This window comes from Hyaena hyaena, unplaced genomic scaffold (genome assembly GCF_003009895.1).
Source record: "Hyaena hyaena isolate Hyena2069 unplaced genomic scaffold, ASM300989v1 scaffold_168, whole genome shotgun sequence".
NCBI classification, from domain to species: Eukaryota; Metazoa; Chordata; class Mammalia; order Carnivora; family Hyaenidae; genus Hyaena; species Hyaena hyaena.
The window spans coordinates 1,123,366-1,151,318 of record NW_024080800.1 but is presented as its reverse complement, the minus strand read 5'-3'; the positions used below and the strand labels follow the sequence as shown (position 1 = coordinate 1,151,318).

The window sequence follows — 27,953 nt, the reverse complement described above, 5'->3', positions numbered from 1 at the left end:
ATGCAGTCAAAAAGCAAGGAACACCTGGAGTGACCAGAACTTGGAAGACAAGATTCTTTGCCCTAGGGCCTTCAAAGGGAGCACAGTCCTGCTAACACCTTGCTTTAAGAGTTCTAGCCTCCACAACTGTGACAGAATCAATGTCTATTTTAAGCCATCAAGTCTGTGATAATTATAGCAGCCTTAGAAAATTAATACACATGGGATAAAAAATTATTACCTCTGTGATTTTAACTGCTTTCCTCATCTGTTGCTGTTCCCAAATATCTTGATTTTCATCTTCCTGACTTTCTTCACTTGTTTCTTCATTTCTAGGTGCTAGGAAAAAAAAAAATTCATGAATAGCATCTTTCCATTCTAAAAGCATCAGCTAACATTTTTTGGGGGCTTATAATGTGCTGCTGGCTTAGCAGCTTTACATGGGTTAAGTTATTCTTCACAATAATTCTGGGAAAAAGCACTATTATCATCCTTATTTTATAAAGAGGACACTCCTCTCAGGAATTTAATAATAACTTGTTTAAGGAATATGCTGAAGCAGAGACCTGAATCTGGGAATCTGTACTCATCACCAAACTGTCCCACTGAGAACACTATAGTTTCACATATAGAGAAAAAACATGGAAAAAATGAAACATTGGTACTCCTTAACAGAGATTATAAATTTTTTTTTAAATGCTTATTTATCTTGAGAGAGAGCAAAAGCCCACACATGACCAAGGGAGGGGCAGAGAGAGAGGCAGAGGATCCCAAGTGGGTTCTGCACTCGATCTCATGAATCATGAGACCATGACCTGAGCAGAAATCAAGAGTCAGATGGTTAACCTACTGAGCCACCCAGGTGCCCCCAGAGATTATAAATTCTACCTGGGAATCAAAATATTGAAGAATAATTTCTGGGCTGTAAGGAACCAAAAGTCTCATTCTGAAAAAATATTATTTGAAGTGACAAAAATCTTGGTAAAACATATTACTGTTTATAAATGAGAAATGTGGAAAAAAAAAATAAATGAGAAATGTGAAAATAGTCCTTTGAGACTCAAGAACTATTGGTAGAGGAAATTTTTTATTAGAGCAGGGGAGATTTTAATAATGAAGCCTAAAATCTCTGTACATGCTAAAAAAAGTCCCTGCTAAAAAAATCTTTAAAAAGGTGATAATGAAAGTTTTCAAGATCAAAAATAAGACTGCACAAATTTTTTAACCTGTCAAAAAAGATCAAGTGGAGGTCAGATAATATTATTATACATTATCTTTGGTAATAACATTTTAATACATTTATCTTTTAGACTATGAAGTCATTGACTAAATTGGTATTAAATAAAAAGCAACTTCTAATACCTTTTAAGATAAAAACTTATTAAGTTTTTATGGAGATTTGATTATGATATTATATTCTAGTGAAAAATCCCTTAATGTTCGTACATTGCAAATAAATTAAGTATGTACTTGTTTCATCAGCCATCCTCTGTCTAAGTGTTTGAGGCTTTAGGGTAAATGGTATTCTCTTTTCATGGTCATCAGGCTCACTCTCAGTATCTTCATCACTGTTTTTCTTCATCCCAGTGATGGCAGAGGTATGTTTTACATCCAAAGAAATAAAATCATCTTGGGTCCTGGCCAATTCACGTTTCCTGCGGGCTGCCTGAATAAAAGCTGCATCAGGGATATTTACTGAAAGAAACAAAGACAACGACACTGAAAACCAAACACCAACAGAAATACATATTCCTTGTATTTAAATAAAAGGCACCATTTTTCTAAGTTTTTCACTATTCTGATATGAATGTAACTATACAGCTCAAAACTTACATCAATTATAAATTATTTTTATAGAGATTAAATGTAAATTAAAAAATGAACCAAATCTAGAAGTATCAGAAAATATTCTACCACTTCATTTTATTTTTGAGCTCTCTTATTCATCAGATGTTGTTGCTGACTTTTTGTTGAGGGCTATTTCTCATTTCCAGAAGCTCTGAGACTGTGAGGGGAGTAGGGATGTGGAGAGTTGAGCAAAGAGTTGCTTAGTCAATGAGAACTGTGGAGGTTAGAATGAAGGGGGATTGGCCAGTTAAAACTCACAAAGAGGGACGCTATATATTTTATGCCCTGCCCCATCCCAGAGCATCCAAGCATATAGGGAATAAGAAACTAAAACCACAAGCCAAGTCAGCCTCTAAGGTCCTGTGGTGATTTCTACATGAATAAATGTAAGTTAAAAAGTATAAAGAAAATAATCAGGTTCATTGAAGAATATTTAAGTGAGATCTTTTAACAGAGCCTTGCTTTAGTTTAGTCTTTTGTTTGTTTATTTTTGAGACAGAGAGAGAGAGAGAGAGAGAGACGGATAATTCAAAGCTGGCTCTTTGCTGACAGCAAAGATGTGGGGCTCAAACTTTTGAACTGTGAGATCATGACCTTAGTCGAAGTCAGATGCTCAACCAACTGAGCCACCCAGATGCCCCTAGGTTTTCTTTTTTTTTTTTTTAATGTTTTATTTATTTCTAGGAGAGAGAGACAGTGTGAGCAGGGGAGGGTCAGAGAGAGAGGGAGACACAGAATCTGAAATAGGCTCCAGGTTCTGAGCTGGCAGTCAGCACAGAGCCCGACGCGGGGCTTGAACCGATGAACCGTAAGATCATGACCTAAGCGAAAGTCGGACGCTTAACCGACTGAGCCATCCAGGCGCCCCGCCCCTAGGCTTTCTTATTTTATAGAGTATAAACCACATTAATATGGACTCTTCCAACTCAAAACAAGTTTCTTCGTGCATGATCTAAGCTGAAATTTATCTTTACTTTCTGGAAAAAAATAGTTTCTTAAGCAAAATACTAAGGTAAACCATATGGTAAAAGAAATTTTCACTTTTTGAAGCAATTCAAAATGTTCTTTAGGGATGTCAAGCCCCCAAGGCTCAAGTAAAATGTTCTAAACTTTACTACAGACTGATCTAGAGTCTTTTTAAAAAAAATTTTTTTTCTTAATGTTTATGTTTGAGAAAGGGAAAGAGACCCAGAGCACAAGTGGAGAAGGGGAAGAGAGAGAAGGAGACACAGAATCTGATGCAGGCCTCATGCTCTGAGCCATCAGCACAGAGCCTGATGCAGGACTCAAACCCATGAACCATGAGATCATGACCTGAGCCGAAGTCAGACACTTAATCGACTGAGCCACCCAGGTGCCCATGATCCAAATTCTTTGAGAAATAAATAGAAAAGGTTATGTGCCTTTGAGAAATAAATAGAAAAGGAGACTTGGAAATGTTCCAACTTTTGAAACAGAAAAAAGGAGACAGAATTCAGAAATTACTGACCAAAATGCTTGACATCGGTCCTAAGGAAAACAAAAAAGTGCTTGAATTATGAAATGGTAAGTGGTTATCATTAAAAATCAATATGTTCATTAAGAATAAGGAATATCGGGGCACCTGGGTTGCTCAGTTGGTTAAGCATCTGACTTCGGCTCAGGTCATGATCTCATGGTTCATGGGTTCGAGCCCCGCGTCGGGCTCTGTGCTGACAGCTAGCTCAGAGCCTGAAGCCTGTTTCAGATTCTGTATCTCCCTCTCTCTCTGACCTTCCCTGCTCACGCGGTCTCTCTCCCTCTCTCAGAAATAAATAAAACATTTAAAAAAAAAAAAGAATAAGGAAGATCAAATCAAATGATTTACTTTTTACAGACTAGCACTACTTTATAGATTAGGATCAGGGACATGATGCAGGTCAGATGCTTCTCCATCCTCCATTAAAAAACATTTAATAGTTTCCTTGTGGAAAATGTTAAAATGTGTGGGGAAAATCACATACTGCACTGGATTCTTAACTGGTTGAAATAATTACTCAAAGGAAAAAAAGTTGATCATGAAGTGCTATAGCCACCTGCTAGAGGGCTTTGTATTTTGTCTTGTCTGCTTTAATCTTTTTTTAAAATTTATTTTGAGAGAGAGTACAAACAGGGGAGTGGCAGAGAGAGAAGGACAGAGAGAAGCCCAAACAGGCTTTGTACTGTCAGCCCAGAGCCTGACACAGGCTTTGATCACATGAACCATGAGATCATGATCTGAGCCCAAATCAAAGAGTTGGACTCTTATGACCGAGCCACCAAGGTGGTGCCCCTGGTTTAATGATCTTAATATGACACGAATGAAGATAAAAAGACATGTCCTTAAAACTGGGAGGGACAATTAATATATTCTAAAGCTGAATTCAGACTCAAAACCTTCACTACAAGCTATACTAACATTTCCTGATGCTGGTTATACATAAGAACCACCTGGGAAGCTTGATAATCTACTGGTACCCAAGCTCCCCATCCCGGAGATTCAGATTCAGTTGATCTGAGATGGAGCTGAGCAACAGTATAGTTTTACAGTCCTCTGAGAAACTCACTGTGAAATCAGGGTTAAGATGATAAACTCAGGTTCAAATACTCAAGTTTATGAATACAAAAACAGAAATACTTGAAGTGGAAGTGATAATTGCAAATGACTTGGTGGGGTTTAATAAATCATAGGAATGGACTCACTAGTGAGATATAAAGCTAATCCTTTCTCAAGCTACAATAAAGAAATAAAATTTCAAGAGTATTATCCTCTCTTGTCTATACACCAACACCTAACTCAAAGGTTCCCATATAGCAGATGCTGGCCAAACATGGGATGAATTAATAAAGTTAGCATATTGCTTTATAATAAAAACATGCAGATTTAAGTTAAATAATTTTCACATATATCATCTTATCTGAGGAGTAGAGGTTAATATCATGCCCCATGAGTAACACACTGTATCTGCAACAACATCAAGGCAGTAGTCCACTATTGGATCATTCTAATAGTTCCATTGTCTGAACAAAAAAATAAATGCACTCCTTGGTCCATGTACCAATCTCCAAACTTCTCACATTCCCTCATATTTTCTTCTCCAGAAGAAAAAAATGTATCCCTCACAGAACAAGTTTTCAACCTCCAGTGTTTCTGATATGCACATTTCAGAAGGGAAACTTCTCTGTGCTGTGCTGTCCTTGTACTCTGCAAGACATTTATCATTTCTTGTCTCCACGGCACTACAGGCCAACAATACCTCAGTCACAATAATTAAAAACTATCCCACACATTTGCAAACAGTCTTTCCTCCGTAGATGGACACTGCTACCAACACTTTACAACTACTGGCTTATATGGCCTAGTCCACCTTCTTCTACACCAGTACTATGACAATTTGAATGTATCCAAATTCAAAATCCAGTTCCTTAGTTGCACCAGCCACATTTCAAGAGCTCCACAGCTACATGTGGCTAGTGGCTAACGTAGTGGACAATGAAGATATAGAAAATTTTCATTATCAAAGAAGTTTCATTGGACAGCACTCTGTCTAGAATCTAGACAACGCTTCACTATCTACTAGGCTTCAATTCTGAATACTGGTTTCATCATTAAGTCCTTCTGTAACTTGTGAACTTATGTAAAGAAAAAAATTACTAGAGCTACTGCTTGTTATTTAATGATGATAAAGCACTTATTACTACATTGCACGTCTTTAAAAATGCATTTAAACAATTACATTTCAAGTTAATTTGTTTCTTTTATAAAACTACATATTTTTATTTTCTCAGAAGGGGTGCCAGTCTTCATGAGACTGACAAGAGTTCACAGACAGGACAAGTCACAAACCCTTAAGCTTCAGTAACAGGCCAGAAGAATATGTTCATCAAGTATCTGCTACAACTAAACTCTGTCACTGTTAACACAAAAAGCAGTCACAGACATTTATTTGCAAAAGCAGGTGATGGGTCATATTTGGTTCACAAGTGGTAATTTTCCTTGAACTGGACTGATCTTTCTAAAAGACAAAAATGGTCCTGCCATTTATTTGCATAAAATTTTCAGTAATTCTCCCAAACTCTGTATTATCTGACTCCAATTTGTCTCTTTGCTTTTTTTGTCGTTCCTCTATATTACACTCCAACCAAATATTTTCATTCCAACAACTATTTTTAGTTCTCTGCATATGCTATGTTGTCTTCCCTAGGGTTTTATATTTGCTATATCCTGTACCCAAAACATCCACACTAACAAATTCTTGCCACCCTTCAGATACTGGCATTAATCACCTAGTGTAGCACACCGGTTAAGAACACAGGTTCTGGAGCAGATTGTCTGGGTTTGAATCCTAGCTCTGCCTCTTACTAGCTGTCTGACCTTGGGCATGTCATGTAATGGAAAAGAACAGTCAATTTTGGCACTGTGACAATCATTAGTAATGATGTACTTGCCCCATACTTCACTAGAGTTAGTTGTGTTACCAATAATAAGAATCACTGGTGTAGAAAATGCTGATATTAGAAATAAAGTTAACTTAAGTCACAAAATTTACCAACCTATTGATGAAAACTCTTCTTCCAGAGAGCTAGAGCTGTTGGATGATGAACTCTGACCATCCTTACTTTCTGAGGAATGCTCTGTTTCACCTTCTTCATCTGTTGAAAGATCAACTATTCTGGATTCTAAAAGGACATTTTTTGAACAAAGAGTCAAGACAGTGGAATCAATAACTGAAATTCTACACAACATATAGCATATGTATAATACAGTATTTTAATTTTTCTCCACATATTTGAGGTATATGTACAGATCTTTCTCCATTTCCATTCATTCTGAAACCAATGGATGATCTAATAAATGTAGACTTACCCTATTTAAGCAAACTGCTTATCTAAAAAAATATTCTCTTAAAAGATGCAACGAGAAAAGGAAACAGTACAGAAAAAAACACAACAACAAGTGAAGGAATATTTAAAACAAGAAAGAAAAATGGTGGTGGTTAAATTGAAAAAGAAAAAAAAACTAATGTACACTTACTATATGCTAGGCACTGAAATCTGTTTTACAAGTTATTTCACACAATTATAGAATTTTGCAATTCTGTAAAGTAAATGCATGATGTTATTGACAAGGACATTAGGGACTAGAGAGGCTAAGTAACATGTCCAGTGTCACAAAGTTACGAAGTGGAGAAGAGGGCTTTCAATCTAGTTTCACTCAAGTCTGGAATTTAGACTCTCTTTATATGATATTTCAATGGCTGGTGGCACGTAGTACTGTAATGAGCACTGTGGTCTCAAACCACGACTCTCTTTTGATTCTAGTGTGTGATTTTGGGAAGAATAGTCTGCCAAATAATCTATTAAGCAAAGACAACATTAAGAGATAACCCCATAAAGGTGTTGTGAGAACTGAATGAACAAAATGTGAAGGAATTCATTGTATTATTGACAAGAAAGGGCTTGTTAGTTTACAATTATTTTGTATTTTTTATAAATTTTAAAACTTAAAAAGATTACATAAATAGTACTCTTTATCTTAAAAATGTCCCATAATTAAGAGACCTATATAGAGTTAAAAAAAAAAAAAAATCCGGAGATCAAAACTTAGAAGACAGAGGAATACAAGTACAGATTACATCTTTCTGTGCTACTATTTACGACTGCTCTTACCTGTTCCCAAAGTCGACGAACACCAAAGCAGTGATTCTTGGAGCATGGTCCATCAACCTCTGGAAGTCCCTAGGACCCTTTCTGAGGGTCTCTGAGTAAAAAACTATGCTCATCATAATATTAGCATCTTATCTGCCCATTTTACTCTGCTGCTATTTATTTACATAATGAAGCAACAGCAGGGGTGGGTAAAACTCCTGGCTTCTCAGTATGAATCAATCAGTGACAGCAATGTGTGGTAGCAGTCACTGTATTGTTCACCACCATGCATTGCCAGGAAAAAAAAATCCAGATGCACTTCCATACTCAATGAAGCAATTAGAAGTCACTAACTTTATTAAATCTTGACCACTGAGTACACATCTTTTAAATATTCTGTAGAACAACATGGAAGTGTGTATAATGCACTTCTGGGGCCTGCTGGAACACAATGGTTCTCACTGCAAAGCACTTGTGTGACTGAGTTGCAAGGTGATCTAGCCATGATCTTCAAGGAGCAATACCACTTTACTTGAAAGAATGACTGATAAACTTGAGTTATTTCCACATGTATACCTGACAAATTTTCTCAAAAATGAGCAAAGGTGTGCCTATCACTTCAAGAATTAGAGATTTCAGGCGAAAACTGGAATTTTTGGAAAACATATCCTGCACTGTGAGCGTCTTTGCAATACTTAAAGACTGATGATTATCAGTAGTAACATTAACAGATTGTGGGGGGGAATACTGTATAATAAAATGTACCAACATTTGCAAATGCTATGAAAAATAATTTCCAATAGTCAATGCAGGATGTAACCAATCATGCATGGGCAAAAAAGTTCCATTCAAATGCAAAACAGACCAATGATTTTAATGTAAGTGACCATAAAAAAAAAAAACCCTGAAAAACTGTTTCAGCTACCAAGTTGCAAACTGACCTTTAAGTAATTACTGTTTGAGCTTTGTTGTAATACCAAAGCAGAACACCCTCAATCTAAAAGGCTATTAAGTATTCCTATTCACTACGTACTGTGGTTTTCTTTTCATATTTCAAATGAAACAACCTATCACAACAGATTGATGCAGAAACATCAAGATTTGCAAATGGAAAACAATGTCACTGTCACTACTTTTTTTAATAAAGTAGTTACACGGGAGAAGACAATTTTTTAAATCTCAAAACTAACGGAAAACTGCATTATTAAGCTCCAGTTCTAACCAGAACACATCTTATGTAAACATCTTCATGCTGCTTAAATTCTAGATTTAAAAACGCAAAGGTACTTAAAAACTACTGCATTGTAGTTCCCGCCACTCTTGGTGGAGTCTACAGCATCTTCAATCCATTGTGCTACCAGGTGACATCCATCGTCATTCTAATTTGCGTTCTTGCAAGTAACTGATGAAAATTGAAACAAGCAAAGGAAAACGTCCCCTAGATTTCTTCTAATGTACTTATTCTGGCTAAGTGTTTTCCAGAAAACTAATTGGCGACGTTTCCAAAAGTGCATAAAACTTTCTCGTACCTAACAGGATCAGAAAACTTTTTTAAAGTTCTGGGACGATTAGGTTCTACATAAACAGCAAGTACCGCGCTAAAGCTATCGTCTGGGAGAGTTCACCTTACGGTGCAAACACAGACAAGCCACAAACCACAAAGGATTCTTTCTAGCCCCCCCCCCCCCCCCGCCAGAAGCCCGACACGGAGATGCGGGCAGCCGGCGAGGGAGCGCTCGGAGACTGGCCGTCTGGCTCGCCGTCTCCGGAACTCAGCACTGCTCGAGGTCAGAGTCGTTACAGGAACCTCCGGACCCCGCGGCCTTTTCCCGCCGCCCCGCCCCTCGCCCCGCGTCCCGTCGGCTCCCCAGCCGCCCAGCCTCACCTGGGACGCCGGTGCCGCCGTCGGCTCGCGGAGCCGTCCCTGCGGCGCGCCGGGAACTCGCCCATACTCGGCCGCGAGGGCCCCGGGCCCGAACACGCCAGTCCGCCACCTCCGCGCGGCCCCCTCCACTGGACGGCCCTTCCTCTGTAGGGCCTGGGGCCTCCTGCTCCCCCGGAGCCCCGGGCTCAGCAGACGGCTCTGCAGCGTCATCGCTATCACTGGAGGGGACTCGGCGCTGCCGGAAAGTCCTCTTCGGCCTTTGAGCCATGGCTGACGTCCGGTGGCCACGCACGCGCCGTCTTCCCTACACCCGCCAACCCGGTCTCTGGCGTCCACGCCGGTGCGCGCTCCCGCTTATAGGGCCTGGCCGCTGCGTGCGCGCTGGTTCCGCGCGCCGTCCGCTCCGCCTTCGCCCTGCGCATGCGTGTTCTGCCTCTTCTCCTCCCCCACCCCCCCTGGTTCTGGTCTGTAGAGTTCGGTTCCCAGGGCTGGCCTGGAAATGCAAAGCGCTCTCTTTGCAAGGCCTGCTTGTACCATAGTGGAGATTTGTTGTTGAAAGAGCCCCTTAGACTCCTGGCGATGAGTGCCACGGTAAGCAGCACTCACAGGCTCTCCTTGTGCAAACCCTATCTAGGAATCAGGCACTATACCCACATTCTAGACTGGAACCTCATCTGCTGTCTTTTATTTTCTGAAAAAAGTCAAATTCTGTCTGCAGCCGGGAATTAAACAAAAAACTTGAAGGGGGTGGAGGTGGGGAGATTGCTTCTGAAAGCTAACCAGTAAAATCTACACATAAATGATAGGTGCACGAATAAGCAAATATCAAACGATTGCCCTCAGGTGACAAGTTTTCAACAGAACCTGGTTAAATGCTTTGGTCCATAAGAAAAAAGTGTATCTGAGAACGGAGGGTGTTGTTTACAAAGACGCACGGTGATGAGGATGGCAAAAACCGTGGGAAACTTGGACTGTATCCGTTAAGCTCTGTGTGGAAAGGAAGGCTTCCTCTGTGAAGGAAGCCTTCAACCAGGGACTTTTGAGTTGTTGGTCTCCCAGGTAAAGCCCATTCAAATTTATTTGGGTGCCTCTGATCATACCCATCTGAACTAAATTATCATTCAGTTCATTTAAATTCTCTTGCTGTGCTTTTCAGTCCATGTTCAGGAAGACTTTACAAGAGGTTCGAGGAAAGGATTGTTTCAAGAGATAAATTTTCAGGTGCTCACCTCCCTCTGTGTGTAGGTGCCAGAGACATTCATGCCGCTCTCTGCCAATGTAGCCTTTCTTCCCCTTCGTAGGAAGAAGACATATGATTCTCTGTCCATTCCAAATGTTCTACAGTACATACCCCACATGTAAAAACCTTTGCAGCATGTAAAATTTTTTTGTGGGATAAGAGAATAAATACTTCTCAAGTCATCATAACAATTCTGGAAATCAGGTGTTTCCAATGGCTTACTTTCAACAAAAATGGAGCACCAGTAGTGCCAGGGTGGCTGAGTTGGTTAAGCAGCATGCAGACTCTTGATTTTGCCTCAGGTCATCATGTAATGGTTAGTGGAATCAATCCCTGTGTGGGGCTCTGCACAGATAGCATGCGGCCTGTTTGGGATTCAATTTTCCTCTCTGCCTCTCCCCTGCTTGAGTGCATGCACACCTGAGCTCTCTCTCAAAAACAAAACAAAGCAAAACAAAACAAAACAAACTTAAAAAAAGTGGAGGACCAACTTGAGCTGTCAGCTACTCAAAATAATGTTTAATTATGAACCACTGATTTTTGCATGGAGTTCAGACAGAGTTCTAAGAAGATAGACATTGAGAGAATATGCCCCTTCATATGTGGAGGGTTTTCTCAGTGACTGTAGAATATAAAATCAAAATATAGTAATGTAGTTAACAATGAACACTATTCCATTTTAGCAATAAGTTACAGCTGTAGGTGAGTGCATGCACTAACATGTGTGGGAAGACTATGTTTGTCATTATGAGATGCATTCCCAACAAAGATGTTCTTTTGTAAGAAAAATTGTGATGTGTTTTGATGTATTTATATTGTGTTGATCAAGTGTGTTGAAGTCCACTGGCCAAAAGCTACCAGGAGGACACTAAGTCAAATAAAGTTTATTTAGCTTGTCTCAGCAAAGGAACATACAGACCGAAGAAACCAAGGTGTTTCTTTGTAAGAGGGAGTAGAGTGGAGCTTATTACAGGATTTGAGTTTGTGGTAGGAATTTTTTTCAAGTTTTTATTTAAATTTCAATTAATTAACATTCAGTGTAATATTAGTTTCAGGTGTAGAATTTAGTGATTCAACACCCAGTGTTCATCACAAGTACCCTCTTTAATCTCCATCACCCTATTTAACCTATTCCCCTACCTCCTCTCCTCTGGTAACCATCAGTTTGTTCTCTATAGTGAAGAGTCTGTTTACTGGGTTTCCTCTCTTTTTGCCCTCATGTATCTTTGTTTTGTTTCTTAAATCCCACTTATGAGTGAAATCATATATTTGTCTTTTTCTTACTGAATTATTTCCCTTTCTGCTAGGAGATTTTTTTTAATGTTTTATTTATTTTTGACAGAGAGAGAGACAGAGACAGAGAGAGAGACAGAGAGAGAAAATGTGTACATTGGGGAGCGACACAGAGAGAGGGAGACACAGAATCCAAAGCAGGCTCCAGGCTCTGAGCTGTCAGCACAGAGCCTGACTTTCTGTCTGCTAGGAGATTTTTGAGAGGTAGGGGAAGCTGGGCCAGATTTCAACTGCATAATGTTAAGAAGCTGGGACAGTTCAGCAGCTGAGTACCTCAGTAACTTTGTGCAAGAAGTGGGAGGAACAGAAGAAGAATCTGAGGTTGGAGTGTCATTAGTAAGAAAGTGGCAGTCACTCAAAAGAAAATTTGCAGTTACAGTATGGTCTTGACTTCCAGTTGAGTTGATTTTCACTTTCTCATTATAAAAATTATAAAGATGACTCAATCCAGGATAAAAAAAATTAGAGCTTTGTATCACAAAAAAATTGTATATATACATGTAAAATATATATACCACACGCACATATATATGTATACATACACACCACAAATACTTTTATAGGGAAATATACATTGATAAATAAAAGACTTCCAAAGGGCTTCTGAGTGGCTCAGTCGGTTAAGCATCTGACTCTTGATTTTGGCTCAGGTCATGATTTCACGGTTCCTGAGTTGGAGCCCTGCATTGAGCTCTGTGCTGATAGCACAGAGCCTGCTTGGGATTCCCTTTCTCTCCTCTCTTTGCTTCTCTATGAGGCGAGTGGGTGGCTCAGTTGGTTAAACATTTGACTTTGGCTCAGGTCATGATTTTTTTAATTTTTATTTTTATTTATTTTATTTTATTTTTTTTATAATTTTTAAAAATGTTTTATTTATTTCTAGGAGACAAAGAGAGACAGCGTGAGCAGGGGAGGGTCAGAGAGAGAGGGAGTCACAGACTAAAACAAGCTCCAGGCTCTGAGCTGGCAGTCAGCACAGAGCCCGACGTGGGGCTTGAACCCACGAACCGTGAGATCATGACCTAAGTGAAAGTCAGACGCTTAACCAACTAAGCCACCCAGGCGCCCCATCTCAGGTCATGATCTTGAGGTTTGTGAGTTTGAGACCTGCATTCTGCTCTCTGCTACAGCTCTGAGCCTGGAGCCTGCTTCGGATTTTTTTTCCCTCCCTCTCTGTCCCCTCTCCCCACCTGTTGCTGTCTATTACACATGTTCTCTCTCTCTCGAAAATTGATAAATATTTAAAAAAATTTTTAAATTAAAAAATTAAGCATAAGCTATATTTTATTAGATAAAAATTTGTAGGACATAAAATTGAGGAGAAAAACAATAGTGTAAAGGGCTTGCATTTTTTAAATGGATGATGTATTAAGTAGGTTTGGTGTTTAGATTACATGAGATACATTTATTTATTTAAAATATTTTTTAATGTTTATTTACTTTTGAAGGAGAGAGACAGAAGACAGGGAGACACAGAATCTGATGCAGGCTTCAGGCTCAGAGCCTGACATGGGGCTCGAACTCACGAGCTATGAGATCATGACCTGAGCCAAAGTCAGGCGCTTAACTGACTGAGCCACCAAGGTGCCCCTAAATTAAATTAGATATATTTAAATGAACGACAGAACACATCTATTTAAAATAAAATTGCTAAGGGGTGTCTGGGTGGCTTACTCGGTTAAGCGTCCGACTTTCGCTTGGGTCATGATCTTGCAGTTCGTGGGTTCGAGCCCCGCGTCGGGCGCTGTGCTGACTGCCAGCTCAGAGCCTGGAGCCTGTTTCAGTCTGTGACTCCCTCTCTCTCTGACCCTCCCCTACTCATGCTGTCTCTCTCTCTCTCTCTCTCTCTCGTAGAAATAAATAAAACATTTTAAAAAATAAAAAAAAATAAAATAAAATTGCCAAAATGTACAATACACTAGAAATTACATCCTTGGCAACTGTCAAGATTCATGATGAGAACTTATAAATGTATACCTGAAAATGTTCTGAGATAATGGATTTATTACTTATTTATTTACAGAGGGTGGGGAGGGCCAGAGAGAGAGAGATTGAATCCCAGTCAGTCTCTGTGCTATCATTGCAGAGCCCCAGTGCATAGCTTGGTCCCACAATGGTGAGATCATGGCTTGAGCTGAAATTGAGTCAGACGTTTAACGGACTGAGCCACCCAGGTGCCCCTGAGATAATGGATTTTTAACGCTTCTGAAGGAATATGCAAGGAAAAAAAGTGTGAAGTTCACCACAGCTGACTCTATCATCTCTAGTTTCTTTCTACTGACTATGGAAACCCCAGTTGCTCAAAAAACAGAAAGAACACATCTTGCCTGGGAAGTGTCATAGGGATTGTATTTTAAAAGTTGATTGGAGGGTAGAGTTATAGTTAAAATAGACATTGCAGTGCATTTTAAGGGGTAAATCCTACCCATAAGCCCAATTCTCCTCTAAAAATCCACCCCCTTTCCAAAATCAGGTTTCTGTAGCTATGTTCACCTCCTGGGACAAGGGTAGCGGGATCAGAATAGATACCTAACCACGGCAGACCAAAGAGAATCTTTCACTAGGCTATTGGCTTTGAGAATGAGCCACAATTTATTATCTCCACACAGTCTTGAGTTAACACTGCTGATGGGAATGAACTGGACAGCTGAGGCCAGGGTAGTGGCTGCATCTTTGACATGAGGAAGGCTGGTAGCTCTTTAGTTTCTCAGGGGAGAGTGTCAGAGGGGATGTAGTGGGTGACAGAGGAGAAGCAGGGTGCTGAGCTGTGAGAAAGACTCCTTCCCCAAGTGTACCCCAGAAGGTGTGACTTTAAAGGGGAAGATGCCCCCACCATGTTTCCATATGAAGATAGGAAAGGAGTAGCCAGAGAGCAAGAATTGCTTTTTCATGAATACTAGGAGTTGTTCTCCAAAGAGGGCGAGGATAATGCCCATCTCTTTCTTGCCCCACACCCTATTTACAATAATAGGTTATTAAATTAATCCACTGATGATTAGGAGGCTTTGTATTATTTACCTGTTATATAATTTAAACTTCCAAGTTAATAATTGGCATATGAAAAATATCAACTTCTGAAAATCAATGTCACACTGACTCAGACTTTTTTCCCCCCTGAAGTGAAATGACATTTTATTCAGCGCCTCTTGCCCTTGATCTGTGGGTTCTGAGCTCCCTCTAGTGAGACACAGGCTACTTACAGAAGAATTGTGTCAAATAATCTTTTGGGAATTGCTTCATTCGTATCATAGAGCTATTTTTTCATTCACTCTTGTTACAAGTAATGGATATAGATTCACTTTTTAAGCCAACCTATGTCAAAATTTCTCAGATGACAAAATTTTGCAGTCTTGTTTATAAGTAAGGCATCACTCTCTCCTTTGAAAATTAAAAAAATAAGTTATTGTGGAAATGCATCCATAAAATACAGACCTAATTGTATTTTCATTTTTCAGTATCTATTTTTTGAGCACTTACTATGATAGAAAACTTGTGCTGGGACGAGAGGGCCACAACACACATGGGGTCCTGCTTTCAAAGGTCAAGTGCTATTAGCCAAATTAGCCCTAGAGGTTGGCTTTACTGGAATCGCTTTTCTTTTTCTTTTTGAAAGGGCAAAGGAGGCAAGAATATACAATGGGGAAAAAAGTCTTTTTAATAAATCATTGTTGGGAAAACTGGTCAGCTACTTGCAAAACAATGAAACTGGACCACTTCCTTATACCATACATAAAAATAAACTCAGAATGGATTAAAGACCTAAATGTGAGACTCAAAACCATAGAACTCCTAAAAGAAAACATAGGCAGTAATCTCTTGGAAATTGGCCTTACCAACATATTTGTAGATGTGTCTCCTCAGGCAAAGGAAACAAAAGCAAAAATAAACTATTGGGATTACATTGAAATAAAAGCTTTTACACAGTAAAGGAAACCATAAACAAAACAAAAAGGCAACCTAGTGAATGGGAGATTTTTGCCAGTGATATGTTTGATAAGGTATTAATATTCAAAATATGTAAAGGACTTATACAAATCAACACTAAAAGACTCTAACGAATCCAATTAAAAAAATGGGCAAAGGACCTGAATAGACATTTTCCAAAGAAGATATACAGATGGCCAAGAGACATATGAAAAGATGCTCAACATCACTAACCATCAGGGAAATGAAAATCAAAGTCACATTGAGATATTACCTCACACCAGTCAAAATGGCTGGTATCGAAAGATAAGAAATAACACATGTTGATAGGATGTGGAGAAACAGAAATCTTCATGCACTGTTGGTGAGAATGTAAATGGGTGCAACCACTGTGGAAAATGGTATGGAGATTTTGCAAAAAATTAAAATAATTATGCCATATTATCCAGTAAGTTCACTATTGGATATTTACTCAAAAAAAAAAAAAAAAACACAGTAATTTGAAAAGATATGTGCACCTGCATATTCACTGCAGTGTTATTTACAATAGCCAAGATATGGAAACAACCCAAGTGTCTGTAGATAGATAAATGGATACAGAAGATGTGGTGTATATATACAATGGAGTATTACACAACCATAGAAATGAATAAAATCTTGCCATTTGTGACAACATGACTGGAGCTAAAGGTTATTATGCTTAGTGAAATAAGTCAGACAGAGAAAGACAAATACCATATGATTTCACTTATATTTGTAACCTAAAAAAAACAATGAACAAATAAAAAATGAACAGATTCAAATACAGAGACAAATTGGTGGTTTCCAGAGAGGAGGTAGGTGAGGGGGTGGGTGAAATAGATGAAGGGGGTTAAAACAATTTTGGGTATGAACTTCCAGTTATAAAATATGTAAGTCATGGACATGAAAACTAAAGCATAGAGAACATAGTCAATAATATTTTAAGAACATTGTATGGTGACAAATGGTGACTTACACTTTTTGTGGTGAGCATTAGTAATGTATAGAATTGTTGAATTAATATGTTATATACCTGAAACTAATGTAATATTGTATGTCAATTATATTTCAATAATAAAAAGTTGTGGTAAGAACACTTATGAGTTCTACCCTTTTAACAAAATATTTATTTATTTATGTAAAGTTTATTTATTTATTTTGAGAAAGAGAGAGTGGGAGCAGAGAGAGAGAGGGAGAGTGAAAATCCCAAGCAGGCTCTGTGGCCATTAGCACAGAGCTTGACGTGGGGCTTGATCTCATGAACTGAGCTGTAAGATCATGACCTGAGCCATTTTCAAAAGTCAGATGTTTAACTGACTGAGCCAGCCAGGTGCCCCACTAAAAATTTTTTAAAAGATTTTATATTTTTAAGTAATCCCTACACCCAATGTGGGGCTTGATCTCACAATCTGTGAGACCAAGAGTCACATGCTCTACCAACTGAGCCAGCCAGGCACACCCCTTTTAACAAAATTATAAGTGTACTGTACAGTGTTGTACAGCAGATCTCTAGAATTTTTTCATTTTGTGTAACTGAAACTTTATGCCTATTTAACATCAACTACTCATTCTTCCTCCTCCAAGATTCTGGCAACCACTCTTCTCCTTTCTGCTTCTATGAGTTTGGCTATTTTAGATACCTTATATAAGTGGAATTATATAGCATTTGTTTTTCTATGACCTAGCATAACGTCCTTAAAGTTCATCCATATTGTTGCACATGGCAGGATTTTCTTTTTTAATGCTGAACAACATTCCATTATATGTATACCACATTTTTATCCAGTTATTGGATGAAGGACATTTAGGCAGTTTCTAAATCTTAGCTATTGTGAATAGTGATACAATGAACTTAGGAGATCATGTATTTATTTGAGGTCTTGATTTCAATTCTTTTGGATAAATACCCAGAAGCGGGATCGCTGGATCACATGGTAGTTTTATTTTTAATTTTTAAAAAATGTTTATTGATTTATTTTAAGAGGCACAGAAAGAGAGAGAAAGAGACGGAGGGAGGGAGAGAGAGAGAATCCCAAGCAGGCTCCTCACTGTCAGTGCAGAGCCCGAAGTGGGGCTCAAACTCATGAACCAAGAGATCATGACCTGAGCTGAAATCAAGAGTTGGACACTTAATAGACTGAGCCACCCAGGCACCCATATTTTTAATTTTTGAGGAACCTCTGTACTGTTGTCCATATTGACTCTGCCATTCTACATTCCCACCAATAGTGCACAAGAGTTCCAATTTCTCCACAATTTTGCCAACACTTACTGTTTTTTGTTTTTAAACACTAGTTGTCCTAACAGGTGTGTAGTGATATCTCTTTGTAGTTTTGATTTGAAATTCCTTGATGATTAGTGATATTAAGCATCTTTCACATACCTATTGACTGCTTTGGAGAAAGTCTATTCAAAACCTTTGCCCATTTTAAAAGGGGATTATTTGTTTATTTGCTTACAACTGAGTCATAGGAGTACCTCTTATATTTTGGGTATTAATCTCTTATCATACATACAATTTGCAAATATTTTTCTTCCTTTCCATCGGTGATCTTTTCTCCATGGTGTGTGTTTTCTTTGCTGTACAGAAAGTTTTCAGTTTGATGTTGTCCCACTTGTCTATTTTTTATTTTGTTGCCTGTGCTTTTGACGTTTTATTAAAAAAAAAAATCATTGCCAAGACCAATGTCATGAAGATCCCTAATATTTCCTTTTCTGAGTTTTACAGTTTAAGGCTTTCAGTTTAAGGGTAGAAGTCATTGCATTAATATCTTTTGAATCAATTAATTTGTGTGTGTGGTGTAGAATTAAGTTCCAATTTCATTCTTTTGCACATGGGTACCCGGTTTTCCCAACACCATCTATTGCAGAGTATATCCTGTTCCCATTGGGTATTCTTGGCACCTTTGTCAAGGATCAGTTGACTGTTGACTGTATATGTGTTCATTTATTTCTGGGTTGTTTTTTTTGTTGGTTGTTTTTTTTTTCTTTCATCTCATTTCATTTTGTTTTGTTTTTTAGAGAGAGGGAGTGTGAGTGTGAGTGGGGGAGAGGGACAGAGGGAGAGAGAGAATCCCAAGCAAGCTCCGTGCTCATATGAGCCTGATGCAGGGCTCAGTCCCATGATCTTGGGATGCCCTGAGCTGAAACCAATTCAGACGGTCAACTGATTGAGCCACCCAGGCAAGCCCTGGGCCCTCCATTCTGTATTGTTGTTCTTTATGTCTGTCCTTATGTCAGTACCATACTGCTTATAATTATGGTGGCTTTGTAATATGTTTTAAAATCAGGAAATATGAAGCTTCCAACTTTGTTCTTCTTTATTAAGGTTGTTTGGCTATTTGGCCTGCTTTACAGTTCCATATATTTTTAGTTCTTTTTCTATTTCTGTAAAAAATTCCCTTGGGATTTTAATAGGTATTTTATTGAATTTGTAGATCATTTTGGATGGTATGAATATTGTAATAATACCAAGTCTTCCTATTCATGAATACTGGGTGTCTTTCCATTTTATTTATTTATTTATTTATTTAATGTTTACTTGTTCTTGAGAGAGAGAGAGCATAAATGGGGGAGGTGCAGAGAGAGAGGGAGACACAGAATCTGAAGCAGGCTCTAGGCTCTGAGTTGTCAGCACAGAGCCCTACGCAGAGCTTGAAGTCATGTGCCACGACATCATGACCTAGCCGAAGTTGGACGCTTAACCAACTGAGCCACCCAGGCAGCTTCCATTTATTTATCTTCTTTAATTTTGTTAGTGTTTTGCAGTTTTCAGTGTATTAGTTTTTCACCTCCTTGATTAAATTTATTTCTAAATTATTTTCCCCCTTTTGATGCTTTTGTAAATGGCATTATTCTCTTAATTTCCTTTTTGGATGGTTCATTGTTAAAATGTAGAAATGCAGTTAATTTCTGTGTCTTGATTTTGTATTCTGCAATTTTGTTGAATTAATTTGTTGGATCTAACAGTTTGTGTGTGTTTGTAGTAGTTAGGGTTTCCTACATATAAGATCATATCATGTGCAAATAACAACAATTTCTTTCTTTCCTTTTTATTTCTTTATCTTGCCTGATTGCTCTAGCTAGGACTTTCAGTAAGATGTCCCATAGGAATGGTGAGATTGGGCATCCTTGTCTTATTTCTGATCTTAGAGGAAACACTTTCAACATTTCAGTGTTTAGTGCAATGTTAGCTTGGGTTTGTCATATATAGCCTTTATTATGTTGGGTATATTCCTTCTGTACCTAATTTGTTGAGGTTTTTTTATCATTAGATATTGTACTTTGTCAAATGCTTTCTTGACATCTACTGAGAGACTCATGCTTTTTCTCTTTGACTCTAATAATATGGTGTATCACATTTATTGATTTCTGTATGTTGACTTGTCCTTGTATCACAGGGTAAACCCTATTTGATCGTGGTGCATAGTCCTTGTAACGTGTTGTTGAATTTGGATTGTTAATATTTTGTTGAGAATTTTTATATCTATATTCATCGGAGATACTGGTCTATAGCTTTCTTATAACGTCCTTATATGGCTTTAATATCAGATAAGGACACTATAAGCAAGCTCTTAAAGTGAATTTTGGCAGGTTCCCTCCTCTTTCAATTTTTAGAAGACTTAGAGAATAATTGGTGTGAATTCCTCTTTAAATGTTTAAATGTTTTTAAAAAGTATTTTCCTATGAATATCCAATTAATAGAATTTAATTAAAAATTATGGAAAATTTCAAACATATATAGTAAGGACACAGAACAATTTAATGTACTCTTATCTCTCAGGTTTGATAATTTTCAGCTTATGGGTAACTTGCTTCATATCATACTCCAATTCACTTTTCTCCTTGTACACGATTTTGAAATAAATAAGTCATGATGCTTCATTCATAAATATTTCAGGCATCTCTAAAATGTAAGGACTATACTATTAAAAACCAAAATTATAATATAATTATCACTCTTCATAATTTAAAATGTTAACATCATAAAATATCAATTACTGTTCAAATGACAAATATTCATAAACACATATGTTTATATATTTATTTTACAATTTGAATCAGGATCTAACTGAGGGTCAAAATGATGATTAGCTTATATCTTTTAAACTTATTTTAATCTGTGATAATCTCTCTCTCACTCTTTGTCTGCTTCCCTCCCTTGCATTCTTGTAATTCATCTGTTGAAAACACTACAGATTTGTTTTCCAGAGTCTGGTTGTTTTTTGCTGATTGCAATGTACATGTTGTCGTGTTTAACATGCTTCTTTGTTCTTTGTATTTCTTGTAAGTAGAGGTTTACTCAGATTCAGGTTCAACTTTTATAGCAAGGATATCTCATAGATAGGGTTATTTTCTGCCATCAAAAGGCATATAATGTCTAGTGTGTGTGTGAGTGTGATAATAACTGCCATTAAAGCTTAATATCTAGGTCTGATAATTCATTAGAGTTGGAAAATAGTGATATTCTAATTCTATCATTCATTTAAAAAATTTATTAACTGGAATACTTTTTAAAAAATGTTTAAGTTTTTAAAAATGTTTATTTATTCTTGAGAGACAGAAACAGAGCATGAGTGGAGGAGGAGCAGAGAGAGAGGGAGACACAGAATCCGAAGCAGACTCCAAGTTGTCAGCACAGAGCCCGACATGGGGCTTGAACCCTCGAACTGGAGATCATGACCTGAGCCAAAGCCAGATGTTTAACAGACTCAGCCACCCAGGTGCCCCTGGAATGCTTTTTAAATGAGTAACTTTGGGACACCTGGGTAACTCATTCAGTTAAGTGTCTGACTATTGATTTCAGCTCAGGTCATGATCTCATGGTTTGTGAGTTCAAGCCCCGCTTTGGGTTCTGCATTGACAGTGCAGAGCCTGCTTGGGATTCTCTCTTTTTCGTTCTCTTTGCCTCTCCTCTGCTTGTGCATTCTCTCTCTCTCAAAAATAAATAAATACACTTTAAAATTTGTTTTAAAAAAGAGAAACTTCTCATCTAATATTGGGTATTGAACAGTATCATTCATGCAGTGAAAAGGAACCTGAATGCTTCTCCTTCCTCTTTATTTAAACATTTTCAAAAAAATAAGTTGCTTCATAACATCCCCCTATTATGACCAATTAGTATTTTTCAGGTTTTTTATGTGCTCACCATTTAAACACATAGGATGTGTTTTGGATCACTGCAGTTATTATTCTAATTGATAGTCAAATTGTCCCAACTTTAGCCAAGGGACACAAATAACATATGCCAATGTTACTTAGGCAAAGGAGAATGGAGAGGAGAAGGAGGAGAAGGGGGGGGAATATTATCAAAATACAGAGTGTTTTCTGAATAGTAATATAGATACATCTTAGACCTAGAAAATAGAAATTGGACTCTCCATATCTTTTGTTGGCATGTCTGCTTCCTTATCTCTCATGAGGAATGAATCAACTCATTCTCTCAACTTCTTAGTTTTCACAGTGGGTGGAAATCCTTCTGAGTTTTACTCCATTCTAGCTTTATCTTTTACTGAGAATTGCCACTATCGTTATCATTGACAAACCTCAGGAAAAAATGAAGAGAACATAGGGAATTCTAAAACTATAACTATTAAAGTTTCAAGAAACTTCACATTTTCAAGGCCGAATTCTTGCCATTAGCCATGATAGCAATAATGATTCTCTTTCTTGGAACCGTAAGTTATGTCCTTGTGAGTTAAAAACAAGTTGCTTCAAGAATTTAGGCACTGTTTTCAATCCTAAATTCTAGCCGATTAAGACTGACTGCTACTGGAGACTAATATAGAGCGTCCAGCTTACTTATCATTTCTAACACCTACCCACCTAGGTAGACTCTGCATGATCTGAAATCTGGATATTTAGTCTTGTAAAGGCATTAGAGAAATAAAATGCCCTCAAGCCTCAGTGGAATAGACCTTACCTGGTAATGCTAACGGCTGACATCCTGGTAACACTCCAAGGTTTTGATCTCAACTTAAAAGACATATATTACTTTCCTCTGACTACTTGATGTCCATTCCATTCAGAGACTTTAAATTTATAATTTTTTGGAATTGTCCAGAAGGCTCTGACTACAGAAATCTTTTACCCAAGATGACAGAACACATTGCTAATTCCAGAAAAAGTAGCTTCCACCAAGAAAAGATTTATTTTCTAATTTTTTATCACTGTTTGCTTTTCCCTTACTATACCATCAATCTTATTTATTATTGTATTTTGATACCCTCTCTGAACTAACTAAAAGACTTCTCAATGCAATCTCCCTTATCTTTATTCTATTATTTTAGACTCTGTATGGTGTTTGCCACTAAAGAAAAAATGAAACTTCCTGATGTGTTTTTCTCAGATCATAGCTACGCTATGAATTTAACTGTCTGCTGACAAATTTAATAACTGTTCCTTCAAAGACTTCAAAAGGTAGATTATCTTTTATGGGACCTTTCATAACTTAAATTTCCCTCACATCATTAATCCCAAACTTTATTTAGTCCTGCAAAACTGAAACCTTGATGTCATGTTAGCAAAATGCTTTTGCTAAAATCATTACAAGTGTATCAGCAAAACCTAGCCTTTCAAAAATAAGAACTAATACGGGTGGGGGAAGGGGAAGGGGGGTGATGGGCATGGAGGAGGGCACTTGTGGGGATGAGCACTGGGTGTTATATGGAAACCAACCTGACAATAAACTATTAAAAAAGTAATAAAAAAAAGAATACACAGCATAAAACACACACACACACACACACACACACACACACACACACACACAAATAAGAACTAACATCAGGGCCATTCTTCCTACAGCAGTCAGTTTGTTCTCTTCAGAGCAACTCCTTTAACTCACTTAAGGAATCTGCCCAATTTGAGGAACAAAGATTTTGCCTGTTCCTATTGTATTAATTTATACTTACACTCTTGGTATACTGTCTCTGTTCGAATACTGCTTACGTGAAATATACCCGCTTGTCACACACTAATGTAACCTGTGCACTCAGAAAAATTGTTAAAGATTTTCAGAAAATTAAGAGTACTGGGAAATCATGTTTCCCTGGAAACAATGCCCAGAACATGCAGAAGGAGGTAAGCACAGCCTATTTGGAAAAACTTCCTGTAAGGAAAACTAATTCCCTCTTTATGCTTGAAATGCATAAAGGAAAACTAACTCCCTCTATACATAGGCTACAATTCCCTCAGTTAAAAAAGAAGCAGTACTGAAAAACAATGTCAAAAATTAGTAAAACTTACAAATTATACACCTTTGCCACTTACAAACCAATAAACCAGTTTAAATTTAACTTCATTAGCTAGAGTTATTGTGGAAAGTCACATAGCCTTAGAATTACTTTTAAGTAGTGAAGGAAAAACATATGCTAGAGCAATTACTTCTTTTTGTGTTTATGTACTATAAAGCAAGTAAAACAGTGCATGACTAAGCTAAGAAAAAGCTACCTGGCTCTCTAAAATAGACCCAGGTAGATTCTGGGACATATTTTCATTGCCTAGGATTTATATTGTAGGCTCTTGGTCCTATTACAAGGGTGAATAAATAATCATTTTGTTTCAGGTAATTGCTTTTTTTTTTTTTTTTTTTGTAGTTGGCCAATGTATCCAATGTATGTCATCCAGAATCTTAAATGTTACTGCATAACCATTGTCTTGTGAGATGACTCAACAACTCATCCTATGACAGAAGGGGAAGGAGGGATTAACTGAAACATATATTAACTGTTATATATTAGCTATAAGTTGAAGAGCACCTAAGCTGGTCAAGCACAAGTAGAATTCGAAGAAACACTGAGGAGACTGTGAGGTTGTATACCAACACTCAGGGCTATGACATTCTCTCCAGCAATGCTTGGATGTCATTGGATGCCATGAAGTAGGGGGTAAAAAAGACATAGATTCGATGAATTCATGGTTAGGAATTTTAGATGGGTAGGACTATGTAGGTAAGAGTGCAAGCAACAGAGAAGTCTGATGGGATATTGAATCCACATTGTCTACAGAAGGAAGTGAGGCCCAGGGAAAGTGCCTGGACAAGGCAAAGGAATAAAAGTCTATAGCCAGTGAGGAGTAAAGGCAGCAGGAAACAAACTGTAAGAGAGTTTAAGGAATGGAAGACTAAGTAATAGGAATAGTGGTGTTTTGGTAAACAGCCAGCTCTCCAGGAAAAAAAAAAATAAAACCCTAATATGTAGGGTTTTGCTGCTTTCCATGGTACTAGTTTAGATACTGTCACACTGACCTAGCTGGCAGGACACTGCCGCTGCTGAAGACCAGTGCAAGACTTCAGTTCCCTGAAAGTTCAGACCTCCTCTCTCTTCTTCGAACTCTGCCTCCCCTTTCAGAAAGCAGCCCCTCCCTCGGTTGCAGGTGCTCTGTGTTCAGTGAGCAAAGATCTGGTTCTGTGTCTAGTGCACTCAAACACCACTGTTCCTGCCTCTCCCAGAAAGAAAATCACTAGTGCACTTGTGAAACCCTGCTGCTCTTCCCGTGCCAGTGGCTATGCCTTAGAGTCCAGTACCAATAAGTGTGTCCCCAGGAAAGATTAATAATTGGACACCCATTCAAACTGCCTTTTAAAAGGTTCACCTTCAGGGGCACCTGGGTGGCTCAGTTGGTCAAACGTCTGACTTTAGCTCAGGTCCCGATTTTGCAGTCCCTGAGTTTGAGCCTTGTGTGGGGCTTTGTACTGACAGCTCAGAGCCGGGAGCCTGCTTCAGATTCTGTGTATTTCTCTCTCTCTGCCCCTCCCCTGCTCATGCTCTGTCTCTTTCTGTTTCTCAAAAATGAATACATGTTAAAAAATTAAAAAGAAATAAAAATAAATGTGTATGGTGTGTACTTCTCTGCAATAGAAAATATGATACAGGGGCACCTGGGTGACTCAGTCCATTGAGCCCCGGACTTTGGCTCAGGTCATGGTCTCTCAGTTCATGAGTTCAAGCCCTACATCAGGCTCTTTGTTGACAGCTCAGAGCCTGGAACCTGCTTTGGATTCTGTGTCTCTTTCTCTCTCTGTCCCTTCCCTGCTTATGCTCTCTCTCTCTTTCTGTCTCAAAAATAAATAAGCACATTAAAAAAAGAGGAAAATGTGATAATGAAAAAAGTAAAAAAAATTTAAAAAATAAAAATTCACCTTTTTTTAGTGAGGGTAGGAAAAATGTATTTTCTATTACCTAGATGCTATATTTAATTCTTACAGTAAAAATAATGTGCCTGCTTTTGTTGAGCCCCATATAACTTCTTAAATTTTATATAATAAAGTTAATCATTTGTTCTTTGCACATAGTATTTTGTCACATAGGATTTAACTTTAGCATTTTAGCCATCTTGCTCTGTACAGGACTGTTAGCTGGGTGCTCTTGGTTTGTAGATCATAATTAGCTTCCTGCATATTTCTAAAAAATACTCAATAGCAATAGGTCACCCATAGTTGTGTTTTTCTTTAAAACATTTTTTTTCCACATGAGGGCACTGTCTACTTTGGCTTTGGCAGTTCTCTGAGGACACATTTCCCATTCTTCCCACTGATGTTGTAGCACACTTGTAGATCTGTTTAACCCTACTGCATCTACAAATGTCAGGCTGCAGATAATTTTATGTGGGAGTTGAGCATGGCCAGTCCTTGCCTTACAGAAAAGGAGAAGTGGGTAATACTTCCAGCTCTTGTCTGTTGCTTGAAAACAACCTGGACCTCCAGCAGCCAAGCAATCGGTTTGGTGCCCTGGCCTGACATAGATGTTCAACAATGCCATCCATAGACCTTGGCAGAACTTGGGTGACTGGCGATATTTATGGATCAGCTTCACGGCTTGCTGGGTGAGGTATTAGATAAGGTTTCTGAGGCCCTGAGGATTTCTGAATAGATATATTCACTGCAAATAGTGGAGTACATTTGGTACCATGGCTACAACTTACTGGCTACTGTCCCAGGGCTGCTGGCCCATCTATTCTAATTACTACAAATCCCAGCGGCAAGGACACAGTCCTGTGGCAGGCAAATTCCTCCAACGGTGCTGGGTCTCTGGGTGGACGTTCATTCTAATACAAGACTTAACACTCCCAAACTTTGTACTACATCCTAGGTTCTGGCTACAGGAACTGACACTTCATGGAATTCTGGGTGATTTGTTCTTGCCTTTACGTTTAAATAATGATGGACCCAGTGTTTGACCCAGGGCCCAGGAAGCTGGGCACATTTGAGGCCAATTATCTCATGAGGACACAGTTGCTACTGACACGTAGGCTGCATGAAGCCTGCCCCAAGAGGGCACAGCATGCCAGAATAAGACACACAGACCACCTAAGCTTGGGGCAGCTGAGGGAGACTGGGGCATTCACAGTGCTGCAGAGATGTATTATTTGAATGTCTTATCATCCTTTACCTGTCAGCCTGAACTCCTGGCCAAGGATGCTCTATCCTGGAATTTAGGGTGCTGTAGGTTCAAGCAGACACTTGTACCCTCAGCAACCCTGAGCTTGGCAAGAGCAGCAGGCAGGTAACTACACACAATAGTGTTGCTCTGAGAACCAGTTCTTTGCAGCTGCCTGACTGGCCAGGGCCAAGTAGGTACGTGAGCTAGTTGCAAATGTGGGAGACTGCATATCCCTTCTGGATACCTTACCCAGGCACTTTGACTATGCCATGATACTACCTGGCTAGCTGAATTACAAAAGATGATCCAAATCGGGTTTTGTTGGATCAGAGGCACAAAATCACCATTTCTGATATTTTTGGCAGGACCGTGAAAAGACCCTGTACCTAAAAGAGCTGCTGTGTCCTCTTGAGATGGTCTTGCTTTACAGGACATTCCTTTTCGTGTTTCCACTCATGTCATGCTTTGGGAGTGATGGACGTTTTCCCTAAGATGCATACTAGGCATGATCCTGCATGCATCTCGTCCCACTGGCATCTTGATATCATCCTGCTATCTGCCCTCCCAGGCTAATCCTTTTGGGATTGGACAGAGCTCCTGATTTGTAACCTGATTTGAAAGGCATTATATCAGAATAAATTCCTGAAGACAAATAGTCTAACAGGACAAATAATTTGAGTGTTTAGCCGATCCCTGTCAGATCAAATATATTTAGTGAGTGTTTATTGTTTGCCAA

At 38.5% G+C, this 27,953-nt stretch overlaps 1 protein-coding gene across 6 annotated transcripts in view; it reads right to left on the bottom strand.

The window, feature by feature from the left end:
• Positions 1 to 9,674, bottom strand: part of GCFC2 (GC-rich sequence DNA-binding factor 2) — a 47,067-nt gene extending 37,393 nt beyond the window's left edge. For all 6 annotated transcript variants that reach the window (XR_005529831.1, XR_005529830.1, XM_039240151.1 and 3 more), the window contains exons 1-4: positions 9,359 to 9,674; positions 6,379 to 6,504; positions 1,450 to 1,674; positions 221 to 318 (exon numbers count right to left, since the gene is read on the bottom strand). Coding sequence is in view for 4 of the 6 variants with exons in the window: in XM_039240151.1 (XP_039096082.1) it covers positions 221 to 318; positions 1,450 to 1,674; positions 6,379 to 6,504; positions 9,359 to 9,626 (717 nt within the window). In the remaining 2 variants the exon portion in view is untranslated. The remainder of the gene's footprint in view (positions 1 to 220; positions 319 to 1,449; positions 1,675 to 6,378; positions 6,505 to 9,358) is intronic.
• Between the last annotated feature and the right edge of the window lie 18,279 nt (positions 9,675 to 27,953).